Source organism: Phascolarctos cinereus, unplaced genomic scaffold (assembly GCF_003287225.1).
Source record: "Phascolarctos cinereus isolate Bilbo 61053 unplaced genomic scaffold, phaCin_HiC Scaffold_5;HRSCAF=322, whole genome shotgun sequence".
In the NCBI taxonomy this organism is placed as follows: Eukaryota; Metazoa; Chordata; class Mammalia; order Diprotodontia; family Phascolarctidae; genus Phascolarctos; species Phascolarctos cinereus.
This window is the reverse complement of record NW_027555958.1, coordinates 56112735-56130512: the sequence shown is the minus strand read 5'-3', so window position 1 is coordinate 56130512 and position 17778 is coordinate 56112735. Positions and strand designations below refer to the sequence as shown.

General features: G+C 41.6%; 1 protein-coding gene across 2 annotated transcripts in view; it reads right to left on the bottom strand.

Moving 5' to 3' along the window:
* Positions 1–17778, bottom strand: part of KCND3 (potassium voltage-gated channel subfamily D member 3) — a 324410-nt gene that overhangs the window by 298835 nt on the left and 7797 nt on the right. For both annotated transcript variants that reach the window (XM_021001774.2, XM_021001798.2), the window contains exon 2: positions 11725–12906. In XM_021001774.2, coding sequence (XP_020857433.1) covers positions 11725–12830 — 1106 coding nt within the window. In that variant the 5' untranslated portion in view covers positions 12831–12906. The remainder of the gene's footprint in view (positions 1–11724; positions 12907–17778) is intronic.

Below are 17778 nucleotides of genomic sequence, written 5' to 3'. Positions count from 1 at the left end.
GAGCTGTGAACTGATCCAGCTACTCTGGAAAGCAATTTGGAGCTATGCATAAAAAGCTACCAAACAGTGTGTGCCTTGTGCCCATATCTACAGTGGTATAGCTATATCTATGCCTATATCTGTATCTATATCTGCTAGGCTTCTACTGAAGAGAAACCAGAGAAAGATGAAAAGGTCCTATATGTAAAAAAAATTGACAGAAGCTCTTTTGGTAGTGGCAAAAAACTGAAAACTAAAGGGATGCCCAGCCATTGGGGAAATGACTGAATAAGTTGTGGTATACAAATGTTACAGAATATTATTGTGCTGTAAGAAATGAGGAAATAGATGATTTCAAAGAGACATGGGAGGGCTTGCATGAACTGATGCAGAGTAAAGTGAGCAGAGCCAAGGACAATTTGTAACATAACATTGATATTATAAAAACGAGCAATTTCAAGGACTTTTATAACTTGATGAAGAATGAAGTGAGCAAAATCAAAACAATTTATACAATGACAATACTGGAAAGACAAACAACTTGGAAAGCTGTAAGAACTGTGATCAATACAGTGACCATCCATGACTCCAGAAAAGCAAGGATAACACCTACTATCCATCTCTTGACAGAGATTTACTATGCAGAATCAGATTTTTTTTTATTTAGCCAATGAAGGAATTTGGTTCACTTGACCATCCACATTTGTTACAAGGAATTTCTTTTTTTCTTTTTTGTTGTTGGTGTCTTTGTTTCTCTGTTTTTCCCAGTGGGGTGGGGAATGGGAAGGAGGAGGTTTTTGTTTATACACATTTTTTTTTTAAAAAAAGAAGAGGGTGGGGCAGAGCCAAGATGGCAGAGTGAAAGCCGTGGCTTGCTTGAGCTCTCCCCCAAACCCCTCCAAATACTCATAAAAAATGGCTCTAAACAAATTCTGAAGCAGCAGAACCCACAAAAAGACAGAGTGGAACAAATTTCCAGCCCAAGACTACCTGGATGATTGATTAGAAAGGGGTATTGCGCCGGGCTGGGAGCGCAGCACAGTACAGCGTGGGCGCGCAGGCCACAGCAAACCTGGAGCCGGCCTGAGAGGACTGAATTGGGGCAGCTGTGGAGGTTTCCAGACTCCTCAATCACAATGCCAAAGACAACTTAGAAGGTCAGTGGGAAAAGTCTGTTTCTGCGGTGCTGAGAAGGAAGGCGGGTTCAGCTCCATTCCCCAAGAGCTGGCCCTGGGGGGGGCAGCTGCTTCCAGCTTCCGCCCACAGACTGAGGGGGAATCCAGTGGCTGATCAGAGAGGGATTGCAGGGATCTCTTTGCCAGTGCTGAGGCAGGAATCTCTTGCTTTGCCCGTGTTTGGATCTGGGTCACAGTTCTGGGTGGCAGTGCTGGGGTGAGGAGGAATGCTGGCGTGGTGGAGCTTGTAGTGGCTGTGGAGAGAAACCCCTCCACACAGTTACAGGACAGAAAGGAGTACTTGTGTCACAGGCCAGGAAAGGAGTAAACACCTCGCCCCTTATCATACCACCTTGGAAGAACTGAAAATTTACAGGTCCTACAAGTATCTCTGAAAACAGCTATACAAACCCCTGAAGCTTGGGACAGTACACTCTCCACATTGGAAGCAGACTCTTACCTTAACAAAGAGTTTAAAACTCAAGTAATTGGCTGGGATCATGAGCAAGCAGCAAAAAGAGTCAGACTATATTATCTTACTTTGGTGAAAAAGAAGATCAAAATATACAACCAGAAGAAGACAACAAAATCAAAGCTCCTACATCCAAAGCCTCCAAGAAAAATGAATCAGTCCAGGCCTTGGAAGAGCTCAAAAGGGATTTTGAGAAGCAAGTAAGGGAAGTAGAGGAAAAACTGGGAAGAGAAATGAGAGTGATGCAAGAAAATCATGAAAAACAAGTCAACAGCTTGCTAAAGGAGACCCAAAAAAATACTGAAGAAAATAGCACCTTAAAAAATAGCCCAACCCAAATGGCAAAAGAAGCCCAAAAAACCAATGAGGAGAAAAATGCCCTAAAAAAAAATTGGCCAAATGGAAAATGAAATCCAAAAAAGATTACTGAAGAAAATACTTCCTTAAAAATTAGAATACAATTGAATTTTTATGAGAAATCAAGACACTGTAAAACAAATCCAAAAGAATGAAAAATTAGAAAACAATGTGAAATATCTCATTGGAAAAACAACTGACCTGGAAAATAGATCCAGAGAGAATTTAAAAATTATTGGACTATCTGAAAGCCATGATCAAAAAAGAGCCTAGACATCATCTTTCAAGAAATTATCAAGGAAAACTGCCCTGATATATTAGAACCAGAGGGCAAAATAGAAATTGAAAGAATCCACAGATCTCCTCCTGAAAGAGATCCCCAAAGGAAAACTCCTAGGAATATTATAGCCAAATTCCAGAGTTCCCAGGTCAAGGAGAAAATATTACAAGCTGCCAGAAGGAAACAATTCAAGTACTGTGGAAACACAATCAGGATAACACAAGATTTAGCAGCTTCTACATTGAAGGACTGCAGGGCATGGAATATAATATTCTGGGGCAAAGGAGATAGGATTACAACCAAGAATCACCTACCCAGCAAAACTGAGTATAATCCTTCAGGGGAAAAAATGGTAATTCAGTGAAATAGAGGACTTTCAAGCATTCCTGATGAAAAGACCAGAGCTGAATAGAAAATTTGACTTTCAAATACAGGACTCAAGTGGAACATGAAGAGGTAAACAGGAAAGAGAAATCATAAGAGACTTATTAAGATTGAACTGTTTACATTCCTGCATGGAAAGATGATATTTATAACTCATAAGACCTTTGTCAGTATTAGGGTAGTTGATAGATAGATAGATAGAGGGCACAGGGTGAGTTGAAGATTAAGGGGTCATATCTGGAGAATAAAATTAAGGGATGAGAGAGATACTCGAGAAGAAGAAAGGGAGAGGTAGAATGGGGTAAATTATCTCACAAAAAAAGAAAAGAAAAGTCTCTTACAGTGGAGGGAAACAGGGGAAGGTGAGAGGGAATGAGTGAATCTTATTCTCATAGGATTTGGCTTAAGGAGGAATAACATACACATTCAATTGGGTATGGAAATCTGTCTTACCCTACAGGAAAATAGGGGGAGAAGGGGACAAGAGAAGGGGGATGATAGAAAGGAGGGCAGATTGGGAAAGGGGTAATCAGAAGAAATACTTCTGAGGAGGGACAGGGTCAAAAGAAAGAATAGAATAAATGGGAGGGCAGGATAGGATTAAGGGAAATAGAGTTAGTTTTTCACAACATGTCTACTACGGAAGTGTTTTGCATAACTGCACATGTATAACCTATATTGAGTTGTTTGCCTTTTCAGTGAGGGTGGGTGGGGAGGGAGGAAGAGAGAAAATTTAAAACCCAAAGTTTTAAAAACATATGTTTAAAAAAAAATTTCACATGCTACTGGGAAATAAGAAATACAGGAATGGGGTATAGAAGTCTATCCTGCCTACAGGAAAATAGAAGGGGAAGGGGATAAGAGAAGGGGAGAGATAGAAGAGAGGACAGACTAGGGGAAGGGATATTCAGAATGCATGCCATCTTGGGGGGGGGAGGGGTGAGATGGGGCAAAATTTGGAACTCAAAAACTTGTGGAAGTTAATGTTGAAAACTAAAAGTAAATAAATTTATATTTGAAAAAAGAAAAGAAAAAGAAAAAAATAAAAAAATAAAAAGAAGAGGGTGCTACAGATGTGGGATACTGCATGTACTTTCAGATGATATCACTGTATTGTTAGCTTTGTTTTGTTACAAGAGATCTCTCATTGAGTCTGAATAATCTATAAATATTTGTAATGCAAAAAACAAAACACACCAATAAAATAAGGGGGGTGGGGGAGAGACAGAGACAGACAGGGAGACAGAGAGTGAGAGACAGAGACAGAGAAGCCTTTTTAACAACTGGTCACCCAATCATCTAATCTGGGCCAGCAGGGAGGAAGAACCCACTGCAGTCTGAGGCAACTCATTCCATTTTTGGACAACTCTAATTGCTGGGAAATTTTTTTTTTGACTGACATCAAGCCTAACTCTACCTCTCTGCAACTTGCCCCTGTTGCTACTAATTCTGATCTCTGGAGCCAACCAAAACAAGTATAATACCTCCTTTTTTCCAAATGACAGCCCCTCAAATAACTGAAGAGAGTGCTTATACATAGAAGGCACAGTGAATTGAGTGCTGGGTCTGGAGTCAGGAAGACCTGAATTCAAATCTAACCTCAGACACTTACTAGCTGTGTGACCCTGGGTAAGTCACTTCACCGCTGCCTGCCTCAGTTTCCTCATCTGTAAAATGAGGATTATAATAACGCCTACTTCCCAAGGTTGTTGTGAGGATCAAATGAAATAATATATGTAAAGTACTTTGCAAACTTTAAAGTATTACATAAATGTTAGCCATGATTATTTTCATTATTAGTCATTTCTGTATTTAGGGGCCTTATCTCTCCTATCAGACTTGCAAATTCCCCAAGAGTAGGAAATATCACCTTCAAAAATTTTTATTCAAAGTGTCCAACAAGAGACATTGCACATGAGGCAGACATTTGCTAGCCTCCTGACCTCAGACAAGTCATATCATATAGTCTCAGCCTCTTCGTCTATAATATGAGGAAAAGAATATTTATGCTATCTACCTAACAGGTTTGTTTTGAGGAAAACACTTTAGTTATAAAATACTTTGGAAATGAAAACTTCATTTAGAAAAAAAATGCATTTAAGTCACCTGGAGTTGTAGAACGGCTAAGTCACAGAATCTAAGAGTTGGAAGGGACACCAGAGGCTGGCTAAGTTAACCCAAACATGAACAAGCATCCCCTCTCCAACAGCATTCTCTGCAAGTGGTCATCCAGGCCTCTAGTGAGGGAGAGCCCACTACCATTCTGTAACAGTCCATTTTACTTTAGGAAAGCTCTAATGACTTGGAAGCTTTTCCTTCTATCAAACCTAATCCACCTCTGTAAACTGTACCAATATCCCATAGCTTCAAATAAACAAATAAACAAACAAAAGCATCGCTCAGAGTTCTTCCCTCTGAAACAGATTAAAAAAAAATCAAGTTTCTAAAAATTTTTATTATACTATGTTATCAAAAAAGTTTGTTTCATTCCATAAATTAAAAATAAATAAATAAATAAAAGGGGGAAAAAAGGGGGAAAAAATCTAATGCCTCAAGTGTAACGTCATGTGCAAACATGCCAACCCTTCAAATACTTGAAGACGTTTCCCCCATAAGCAAAAGTGTGCTGGTAAATGTTTAACAAGTGACTCATTGAAAAAAATTGTTTGCAAGGCACATTTTTAAGTTTCATCTGCGTTATTAACATTTTCTCAATCACTTTCTTAAGTCTAGACCAGTGATGGCAGACTCAAATGGAAATGGGGCCACTAAATTGTACATAAGGATCCTTACTAGTCACATATTGACTTAGAAAAATCACATATTAACATTTTTTATGTTTTACTGTATTTTTATTTATTTTGTTAAATATTTCCTAATTACATTTTATTCCGGTTCAGACGCACTGTGGGAGTGTTGGGGTTTGCATGAGGCTAGTGGGAGGCACGTTTAGCACCTCTGGTCTAGGCAATCAATGAAACAAATCAAGCCCCAATTTGTAACATTTGTCCATTTCTGAGGTGTATATGCTCATGCTGAAAATTTAACAATCAGCTCTCCTAGTAAGAGCTGGCTCTAGTACATCCCTGCAAGCCATTTCTTTCCCAGGCTAAATATTCCTAGCCCCTTTGATCAACCAATGGTATGAAGCTGAGGTCTATTAATATCCTGGTCTCCCTTCTTTGGATACTCTCTAGCTTATTAAAATTCTTCCTATAGCGTAGTACCTAGAACTTTAGTTCACAACACTCCAGATATGGTCTGACTAGAGCAGGGTACATTGGGACCCTTATCTATCAGTCATATATATATCATATATATATATATATATATATATATATATATATATATATATATATATATATATATATATATATATATATATATATATATATATATGACTTCTCTCAGAATAGCCTAAGATCTCTAAGGAGTGCTTTAATTTTGGAATACCTGAGTAGCCAAGGACAGAGAAGGTCAAGAACTGGAAATTCGCTGGTCCAAGCAAGCTGACACCAATCCAGCAGGGCCTAAAGGTGGCATTGTAGAATGCTCTTGACTAAACTGACTTATCTCCCCCAAACGCAATGATACTTGAGATTGTTTGCTTGATACAGAATTCAGTTTAGTTCAATAAGCATTCGTTAAGCACCTACTCTGTGCTAGGTTTGTTGGTAGGCATTGAAGATACAAAGGAAAAAAAGGAAATCAGGGGAACAGACACTAGAAAGCAAACTGGCAGAAACTAGGTATAGACCAACTTCTCGCACCATATACCAAGATAAATTCTAAATGGATTTGTGACGTAAACATGAACGGTGACATCATAAACAAATTAAAGGAGGCAAAGCAAAGTGAGCAACACCAAGAGAACAATTTCTACTATAATACAAATAGTGTTAAAACAAACAAACTTTAAGTGTTAAGAATTCTGATGAGTGTAACCACTGACCGTGATTTCAGATGACTAAAAATGACATTACTCATTTCATGACAAGGACTCAGGAATATGTATATGTATGTATGTATGTATATACACATATATCTGTATCTGTCTATCTATATGTCTGTGTGTTCATATGTTAAAGACATGGCCAATGTAGGAATTTGTTTTGTTTAGCTATGCTGATTTGTTGTGCTTTTTTTAGTTCTTTTTTTTTTTTTTTAGCTTTTCCTAAGGTGGGAGGAAGCAGGAAAAGAGAAATGATTTTTGTTCACTGAATTTTTTTAAAAAATACAACGTAGAATCATAGATTTAGAGCTGGAGGGGACCTTAGATATCATCTAATGCAGGCCTGTACAACATATGGCCCACAGGACACTTGCACCCCGCCAAAGGATTTTAGGAAACCTGCGAAAAATGTAGGGTTGTCCCTGCGCACTCCTCTTTGTCATGTGACCTGCGGCAATCAACCATCATTGGTCTGTCTATAGTCTAATCATTGGTCTGTCTATAGTCTAACCTATCTGCGGCCCAAAGATTAGCCTATTTTATTTTTGGCCTCGACCTACTGCCAAGTTGTGCAGGTCTGATCTACTCCAACCACCTCATTTTATAGATGAAGAAACTGGATCCTGAACACGTCAAGGGACTTGCCTAAGGTCATACGGGCCTCAGACAAATAGAATTAGATGAGAAGTCAGGCTCTCTAACTCCAAAATGAACATGCCTATAAGGAAGAGAATTGAATATAAGATATGCAGAAAATAAAGAGCAGAGGAGGAGGAGGAAGAGGAGGAGGAGGGAGGAATAGAGAAGCCAGGAAAAGCCTCAAGCAAAAGGTAACACTTGATCTAAGACTTGAATAGAATTTAGGATTCCCAGAGCTTGAGGACAAGCATTCTTGGCATGAGAAATGGTCTGTATTCCACTCATTCTGCCTGTACCTCGAGTTAGCCTGGAACATCATGATTCCTTGCTGTGATGTGAGTCTGTCCCCACCCACAGAAACTTCAGCCCTTGGGAACTGTCTGCTTGTTGTTAATTTCCTTAAGGGAAAAAGCCCTTGGCTGTCTGAAACCCAGAGGGTGCATTATGATGAGATTCTACGGGGCAAGGTTCCAGGGACAATCTGGGCTGCACCGTGCTCCCCTACCAAGCTGTAAGACACTTGCAGAGGTGAGCACTGATAAGAGTGCATATTTCTATAGCGCTTTATAGTTACAGGGCCCACGACATGCAATATTTCAATTAATCCTGTCAACACCCCTGAGAAATGAATCCTTCCATTTTACAGATGGGGAAAACAAGTCTCCAAGCAGTTAAAAAGATCTGCCAAGAAGATCCCATAGTGAGAAAAGGTCAGCCCTGGGACCGAAGCCCAGATTTTCCGACAAGACCAGCCCTCTTTCCATTATAGCTTTCTGTAGCTGAATTCATGGATCTAACCACAGGGAATAAGTCAGAATATCCAACTGGAAGATTAACTAAAAAGTCTCTTTGATGCAGTTTCTTAGGGTTGGAAAACTCCTTCAGATGCTCGTCTGCAAAATTCTTCAAAACTTGCGATAGCTCTTAGTTACTGATCCTCATAAGCTCAACCCCCTGGGACCTCCTGGGATTAGACAGCCTGTGCAGTAGAAATAGTACTGAAGTAGGAATCCAAAGGCCTGGCCCTTCTGGTCCCATTTACCATCTGTGTGACCTTTTGCCCTGGTACTGACCCAGGCTGAGCCTGTTTATCCATCTATCAAGTCAAGGCGGTAGCACCTATTAGCTCTTTCCATAAATCGAGGGCAGGTTAGAGGGAATTTCCCTACTGAGATTTCCTTTGAACAAAGGAATCAAGGTCTGGTTAAAAAAAAAAAGGTACTTATTGTAATGGTCAAGAAGTGATACAGAAACTATGAAGCGCCAATCCACTGTAAAGTATTATAAGTCAATTCAGTTCAATGAATATTTGTTAATTTGTCCACATTTTTAATGATGTGACCAAGAAGTCTTAAAGCACTATCAACGTGCTAGTTATTAACTGTTAAAGGATAAAGACACAGAAAATGGCAGTCTCTTCCCTCAGGGAGCTTACAGTCTAATGTGTGAGGGGGAAAGGGAATATAGCACACACACAAACAAATATAGGAACAAGCCTTTATTATTACTGAAACAAAATGTAAGTTTCTTTAGGGTAGAGATTGTTTGGCTCTTGTTAAGGTTCAGATATTTGCCCACAGTTACATAGCCTTTATGTGCCAGATGTAGGACTTCAAGCTCAATTCTTCCTGCCCCTAAGGCCAGCCTGCTATCTATTCTGCTGCCTTTTCTGTGAGAAGCTTAACTGGATAAACAATTACATGGCACGGTGGATCGAGGGCTGACCTTGAAGTTAGAAAGACCTGAGTTCCAATCTCATCTCAGATACTTACTATTGGTGTGACTGTGGGCAAGTCACTTATTCACTCTCAGCCTCAGTTTCCTCATCTGTAAAATGGATACAACAATAGCACCTGCCTCCCAGGGTTGCTGTGAGGATTAAATGAGATCATATACGTAAAGCATTTTAAAGTACTTATAGAAATGCTAGTGATTATCGTTGTTGCTGTTGTCCTTAGGTTAGAATGGGGATTATCCTTATCCTTAGTAATAATTTTAGGTAGCTAGTTGAACATAATATCATAATGTGCTGGGTACAGTAAAAATTGAACTATTCAGAACCCAGCCTGCTGAAATGGTTACCCTCCTGGAATTGTGGGGGGGGTAGAGAAGAGAGGAGAAGGGGGAGGAAGGGGGGGAAGAGGAGGAAGAGGAGGAGGGTAGGGAAGAAAGGAGGAGGGGGAGAGGAAGAAATGGGGAAGAGGGGGAGGGGCAGAGGAGGAGGAAGATCCTCTTTGTCAACAAGAAGGGAACACATGAGAAAGTCAGACCCAAAGTTTCCTTTGTGTGCGCTACAAATGGTGGAAGGAAAGGAGAGCTCTGACAGACCAACAGGCCGGCAGATCAATGACCCCCTCCCTACTCCAAAACCACCAAACCAAAACAAAGCAGGAACAATGGCAGCGTGTGAAGGGCAGACTCTGAGCCTAACAGGGCTTCCTTGGGAGATAAGGGATTCCCCCAAATGGTCTTCAAGCACAGGATGAATGATCTGGTACTCTGAGGAGATATGGCTTGGTTGTTCAGATACGAGTTGGCCTGGACCGCTTCTGAAGCCTCTTTCCAACTCTGAGATTCTGTACTATTTTTATAAAATCCTGGAAGGATAGAGTGCAAAGGCTGTTTGGTGGGCATCTCCTGCCTCTGTCTGGGCCACTGGTCTCACACAGACTGCTCCCCTTTTCTTTTCCCTCTGTTTTCTCTTCCCTATTTCCTGCCTAATTCAGGCCTCATCTCCTGCTTCATTCTGGTATTATGAATGCTCCATCCTGCGAGCTGGAATTTCAAGAATCGCAAATATTACCAACATCTGGATAATCATACACCCTGTGCTCCTTGGAATTTATATAAAGTTTTGCAATCACTAGTCTGGGAAAAAGTTACCTGACACCTCTAGAACACTAGTCACATGACCACTTACGGAGCCCATCTGCTGGGCTCGGAGGACTCCACTTCCAATAGCCTCTGAATAAAGGAGAGGGACTCTGGAAAATGAGAAGCAGCATGGTGTCCTACACAGAACACTGGATTTGGGAGTCATGAAGACACAGTTTGGCCAGCTGGTCACTCACTCCCAGAAAGGTAGAAATTCTTATTTATCCTGGCTGCTAGTTACAGTCAGTAGGGCCCTTCACCTGAAATGATGCATCCAGGGACCCAAAGGGCAAATCTCTATTAAGGAGACTACCAGACCCTGCTGCCTTGGCTCTCATCAGGCCTTTAGACACCAGACATGGCCAATGATATCCTTCCTCTCTCTCCTCCCCCTTGTGCTTTGTGGCTTCCCGGACCCAGGAGGACGACAAATGTAATCATTTTAAAAGGTCCCATCACCTGCTCAGTCATTCCCAGTAAGCCCACACAGCACTATGGAAAGACTGACACCTGAGTCATGAGGCCTCAGCCAGAAGAAAAAAAGATCAAATCACCGGGATGCAACCGGCAGAATTGTCAAAGACCAAATAAAAAGCTTCATGAATTCTCCATCAGCAATATAACACTTCCTGGCCTAAGCAAATATAAACCCAGCGTATGAATTGTGATAGGATTGCATTAGCCTCAACAACTTCCAACAGCTGGAGCAGAACCCTAAAGAAATACATGTTTCTATAAAGCTGCCTTTATTGGTTCTAATCCTGTTAGGGTGAAGGCTGCAATCTCTTTCTCTGAAAGCCCCCTTCCTCTGGTGGAAGGTTTCACATTCAAGAGGCATAAATACATTTTCTCTGCCCTCAGATGAAGCAGAGAAAAGAGGACTCAGCCTGTATAGGTGAGGAGCTCCACATGCTGCATACCCTCCACCCCAAGTCTGCCTCTCCCCTCTGACTAAGGCTAGTGCTCCCGTTGCATCTGACTATCTGATCTGTTTGGATCATGGCACAACACCCAGGTGTCCTATGCAGCTTAGCCACACGTGAACAGAGAAAACAGGGTCATTCATTCTTTGGAACGGGGTGGGGCCCAAGTTCAGAATCACAGAGAGAAAGTCTGCCCATGGCCATCCAGCTTCTGAGAGTCCACTGAGGAGAAATAGATACAGTACAAGCAAAACAAACAACCTTTGAATATGCTGGGAGGAAAAAAAAAACTCTACACAGGAGGAATCCACGGAGCAAAGTCTGTCTTCCGTTAACTAGAGCAGCACCAAAGTACACCCTCCCCGTGGCAAATCACTGACGCTCCTCACTTCCTGCCAGAGGTACAAGTCTTCAAGGACCTAACACAGGCTACTCATCTAAAAATAAAATGGTCCATTTGGCCTATAAACTTTGGAAAGTATATTTCAGGCTCAAGCCACCACCATTTGATCACCCCTTTCCCTCATTCCATCCCCTTAGAAGCCAGGACTCGCATACGCTTTGGTCTTCTCAGTTAGGAGTTCCCTCCTGGTTCCAGGGGAGTTTGGATGAGTTCTCATATCCTCATTCCCCCACTCCAAGCCTGCATGGATCAACTTTCACCCCGACAGGTTGTGAGCATTACTTACCCCAACGTGGTCATGGTGACGATGGTATACCAGAAGGAGGCCGGGATGCTTGTGAATTTGCTGGCGGAAGAGCCCTTCTCGGCATAAAACATCACAGTGGCAAAGATAATGATGGCCATGGTGAGAGAAAAGAGGAGGAAGCCCAGCTCCGATGCGCAACTTTTAAGCGTGTAACCCAGGATTCGCAAGCCCTGGGAATGCCGGGAGAACTTGAAAATTCTGAAGACTCGGAAGACCCGAAGTGTGACAAAAGCGCCGGAGACATCCTCATTGTTGGTCATCACCAGGCCAATGTAGTATGGCATGATGGCCACCACATCAATGATGCTCATCACACTCCGGATAAAGCGGTAGCGGCTGGGTGCCGCAAAGAGCCGCAGCAGGTACTCAACAGTAAAGATCATGACACAGGCCGTGTCCAGGCAGAAGAAGGCCACCGCGTAACGCTCACCACACGGCAGCTCCTTGTTCCCAGGCACCGTGCCACAGGGCACCGTCTCCACTACATTAGTGATGACGGAAACGGCGATGAAGAAGCCTGTGACATAGTAGAAGACCAAGGCCAGCGTGCTTGTGTGTGGGTTCTCAAAGGCCCGCCACATAGTCTGACGGAAACTGAGCGATGGCAGGGATTCTTGGTTGTTCTCGGAGTCATTGTCATCCATCAGCCGCTCTGCGTTCTCCCGCTTGCGATCCTTGTACTCTTCATAACAGCAGTCCCCAATGATCTCTGGAAGGATGCCATAGAAAGCCAGCTCGTCATCATAAGCGGAGATGCACTCGTACCGGGGGTAATGCAGCTTCCCTGTGCGGTAGAAGTTAAGGACACAGCGGAATACCTCAGGGTCTCGGTCAAAGAAATACTCCTTGGTGTCCTCGTTGAAAAAGAATTCCTTCTCTGTGCTGCCAAGGAGGGTATCGGGGTAGCGCTCCAGTGTGGTCCGCCATGTCTGGAACCTGCGCCCGCTCACGTTGAGAATGATCAGCTCATCTTGCCTCTTGTTCTTGTCAGCTGGGGCCAGGGGCATGGGGCAGTTGGCCACGGGCATCCAGCCGATGGCTGCTGCCCTGGCAAAGGGCAGCCAAGCTGCGACTCCAGCAGCCATGGTGACGCCAGCTCTCAGGACAAGTTACCGTGTCTTGGAAAAGTCACACACCAGGTTGGAGTTAGCTCAGCAACCCCTGAGGGTGAGAGCAGAGAAAGGGGGTAAGTCAGAATGGAGAGAAGTAAAAGGTAAGAGACTGAGAACAGGGGTAAGCCACTAGTTGCCAAAACAATAAAATGAGGGAGAGACTTTATATAAAGGCAAATCCAGTGGACTATAAATGAAAAATAAAAGGGCAGGGCTACATTGCTCTTTCCCTTTCCATTCCTTAGCCCATATGCAGGGCAGCTAGCATAGGTGTGTACCTGACAGATGCTGGTGACTCACTGACAAATTGTCAAGTTCCAAGAGAGCTCAGATGCATTTGGAAGGGAAGCGTCCTCAACAGAAAGATCTGAGAAGACGCAGGCTATAATCAGCCCCGAAAGGTTATGGCCCGATTACAAATTTAAATTGGGAATGGGTAAATGATTTCTCACTAGAAGAATTTAAAAGTGGGATAAACATGCTAATTTTTATTTCTTCACTAACCAAAGCAATTAGGAAGTTGGGGGGCAGGATGCAAAGAAGGAACAGAAATAAACACATTCCTTCCGCTTGTTTCCCCAGCCAATAAGGTGAGATGCCCAAATTAGATCAAATAAATCCTAGGATACTAGCTCATTGTGCAAAATGTCCAGGAGCTAAGCCCACTGCTGTTTTGACCTATCTATGCCTTCATCTCCATCTCTCTCCTTTCAAGGCCTAACCTACAAATGTGACATAGTATAATATGTATAATATGAATAGTATAACGATAAATGCTTGTTGATTGAGATACCTGGGGTATTGGTTCTCAAACTTTTCTGAGCATGAAAATCCCTTTTTAATGTAAAAAAATGTCAAGTACTCCCTTTCTCCTATATTACTTGCATTATTAGTATCTACTGATTGTGGAAGTACATAGTGATAAAATGGAGTATGTATGGACTCGTACACTCAGTACAATAAACTCTGTCCCCATCACCCTCCAAAGGGTCCATGGCCCAGGGGTTAGGAACCACTGCCCTCCAGGAAAGACTCAGGATAAAGCAGTGAAAACATGAAAACCTATAGGACTTTGGTCCTTAGCTTATCTGTGTCCTATAATTCTTAGTCCCCTTAGGGAAGGTGGTCTTGTAATCAGAGTGACCTCCAGATTCTTGGCCTCCCTGGCCCATTTCTAATATGGTCTCTGCCTCCCCAGTGCATCCTTGGCAAGTTGTATAACCATGCACGATTCAACCCCAACGTCTCCTGATTCCACACACAGATACTCTTTCCAAAACTTTTCTTATCTCTTTCCCTGACTCACTGGTCCTTCAGCTATCATGTTCAGACGTCAGTTCTTTGATCTTCTGTGTGGATGTCCTACTCACACATGTTCATTCCAAGTGCCTACCTCCATGTGGATGTGCTGGCCACACACATCTCTCACATTTGTATGCCTCGCCTATGCAGGCCTATTCTTCCCACTGAACGGAAATTTGTGGGAAAGTGAGCTCAGGGTTAATGGGGGAAGTGTTCTACTGTTACTGTTACTACATTGCTATTTAATTTTGCAATATGGGTTTCAAGATGGACTGGAAATAGAAAATGTATGCACATGCTCTGCCTAAAACCATCCCAGATTCAAATGCCATTGTTGTATGGGGAGGAAAAAGTCAACTTTCCCTTATTTGTGATAAGGGGTGGATGCAGGAGCTCAGACAATCCAAAAGAGTGGATCATGCAAAAATTAAAGTATTTGGCTTTGGAATGCTTTATTATCTCAACCCTACCTTTTTACCCCAAAAGTCTAAGTGTATTGACCAGAGATCACACAACTACTGAGTGCTAAGGAATTCAAACTTATGTAAAAAAGCATATTTACTTTCCTAATTATTTAGGTGATGATGATAACCAACCATTCATATTGACACAGCACATTAAGGTTAACAAAATACTTTCCTCACAAAAAACCAAAAATAAACCAAACCAAAAAAGTACCAAAAGCAAGTATTATTATCCTGGAATTGCAGAATCTTGACGGGAAAGAACTAGAGGTAATCATCATCATCATCATCATCATCATCATCATCTTTACATAGCACTCTAAGGGTTACAAAGCACGTTATCATGTTCATCCACACAATCTTCCCGTAAGGTAAATGATATTATTATCCTCATTTTAACAATGGGGAAACTGAGGCTGAGAGAGTTTAAGTGATTTGCCCAGGGTCACATAGGTAGTAAGTGTCTGAGGCAGGATTTGAACTTTTGTCTTCCTGACTCCAGGCCCAGCACTCTATCCATTGTGCTACCTAGCTGTAAGAAGCCTCTCTACCATATCCTTGAAAAAAGTATTGTTCTTCAGTCGTTTCAGCTGAGTCTGACTCCTCATGACTCTATTTGGGGTTTTCTTGGCAAAGATACTGGAGTAGTTTGCATTTCCTTCTCCAGCTCATTTTACAGATGAGGAAACTGAGGCAAATAGGGTTAAGTGACTTGCCCAGGGTCACACAGCTAGTAAGTGTCTGAGACCAGATTTGAACTCAGGTCTTCCTGACTCTAGACCTGGCACTCTGCCCACCATTACACCTACCTATCCATCCTTGACAAGTAGCCATTCAGCCTCTAGTTGGAGCTCTTAAGAGATTGGGCATCCACAACTTCCCAAAGCAATTTGCTCTACTTTTGAATAGTTAGAACTCTCAGAAAGTTTTTCCTTACATTGAACCAAAATCCATTTTTGTACAATTTCCACCCGTTGTTCCTGATTCTGTCATTTAGGGCCAAACAGAGCAAATTGAATCTTTTGTTTTAGTTAATTGAATTAATTCTTTTTAGAAAAATTGTGATATAAATAAATGTAATAATAAATATAAAAATGTAATATAAATAAAAATTTTAAGACAAAAATGTAATTTTTATTTCTGCCTTTTATTTTTTATATTATATATTTCATTTTATTATATTCTATATTATAATATAATTATAATATGATACTAATATTTTCTATCATGTAATTTCCAAATATGTTTGTACCCAGTAACTGCCTAGTAAACCATCTAAGCAGATGGGCTAAACCAGGTTGAGGCCTCAAATCCATCAGTGAATCAGGGAGCTATCTCTCCCAAGTATGTGAAGATTTCTCCTGGCAGAATAGGTAGATGAGAACAATTTGTTTCAATGGCCATGAAGGTAGCTGAAGCAGGAGTATGGAGTGCTTAGAGTTTTAAGCAGGCATTGAAAATGCAAGATTCTATATCTGGTCTGACCAAGAAGAGTATCTAAGTGAATTGTTCAGAGTCACACTGGTGAAAAAGATGAGATTCAAACTCAAGTATTCTGAGTCTCAGACCAGTGATTTTGACATCATTTCAACTTTTGATATTCAAATAATTCTTCATTCTCTGAGAAAATACCAAAAAATGATCTAAGGATGAGGGAAAAATTACATTTTCATTTTCACCAACCTCTTCCAGGGCTCTTCACCTGTTTTTGTGTATCATGGACCCCTCTGGCAGTCTGGGGAAGCCCAAGAATCCCTTCTTAGAGTAATATTTTAAAATGAGTAAAATAAAATGCATAGGATCACAAAGGAAATCAATTATATTGAAATACAGTTATCAAACTATTTTAAACATGTTAATGGTCTCAGCTTAAGAACCCCTTATCTAAAGATACAAACTCAATATGTGTTCAAGGTGTAATACAGTGGCCAAGCAAGCTAATGCCATCTTAGGCGAAGCTTTCCAGGAACAGAATGGTGATAATTTCATTGTACTGTGCCCTGGTCAGACCATATGTGGAGTGCAGTTCCGGATGCCACATTTTAGGAAGGACATTGATAAGCTGAAAAGTGACCAGGATGGTAAAAGGCCTTGAGTTCATAGTCTATGAAAGTCGATTGAATGGATTAAGGTGTTTTTGTCTGAAGAAAACAGAGTGTGGGATGGGGAAGGGTTGAGGGGAATATGACAGCTGTCTTCAAATAGCTGAAGGGCTTTCATGTGGAAGAATGAATAGATTTGTTTTGTTTGGTCCCAAGGGTGGGTAAGAGTTGCAAAGAGGCAAAAAGGTTTGGTTTAAATTTCCTCACAGCTGAAGGCAACCCAAAGTAGAATGGACCGACTTCGAGCAAAAGTTGAATGAGAGGTATGTGATCTAAGGGATTCTTTTGGCAGGTCCGGTTTGGAGTGCATGGCTGCTAAGGTCCCTTCCGACACTGAAATTCTGCAATTTGGAAAGGATTTAGGGTATCTTCATTTGAAACAATGACTTCAGATAATCCTCAAATAATCGAACAGGCCAAATCCCATCATGACAAATTCCAAGGGACTATCTACATTCTTCTCTCCACTGGAGTTTTGCTGTATTAAATATCCCTTTAAAGAGATGTTGTCGCTATGACGGAAGGAGCCCTGGCTTGGAGTCAGAAAGACCTGGTACAAGTCCCAGACCCAATACTTACCAGCCATGTGACCACTGGTCAAGTCACTTATGCCTCTGAGACTATAAAATGAAGATAATAAGACTTGAACTAACTACCCAACAGGTTATTGTGAGAAAATTACTTAGTAAACAGCAAAGCTCTCTATCAATGTCAGTTATTACTATAAGTAGGACATTGGTAAGGCCTTAGAAATCTTTTTGTTATGGAGATTCGTTCTGTATAAGAGCCCTTTGATCCTTCCCTTGTGAATCAGCCTCCTTTTAATCTCTCAGGTGCATTCCCCCAAAAATTGCATTCAGTTGATCAGCATCTCACCAAAGTTTTCTTTATCTGGTATCCCCTCGGGACCTGGGCACCCATATTTCTATTGGACCTTAACATTTACAAAACACTTTGTTCACAACAACCCTGTGAGACAGATGGTGCAAGTGTTGTTATCTCCTTTTTACAGCTGAGGAAACTGAGGCTAGGGAAGAAGTAATATGCATAGTT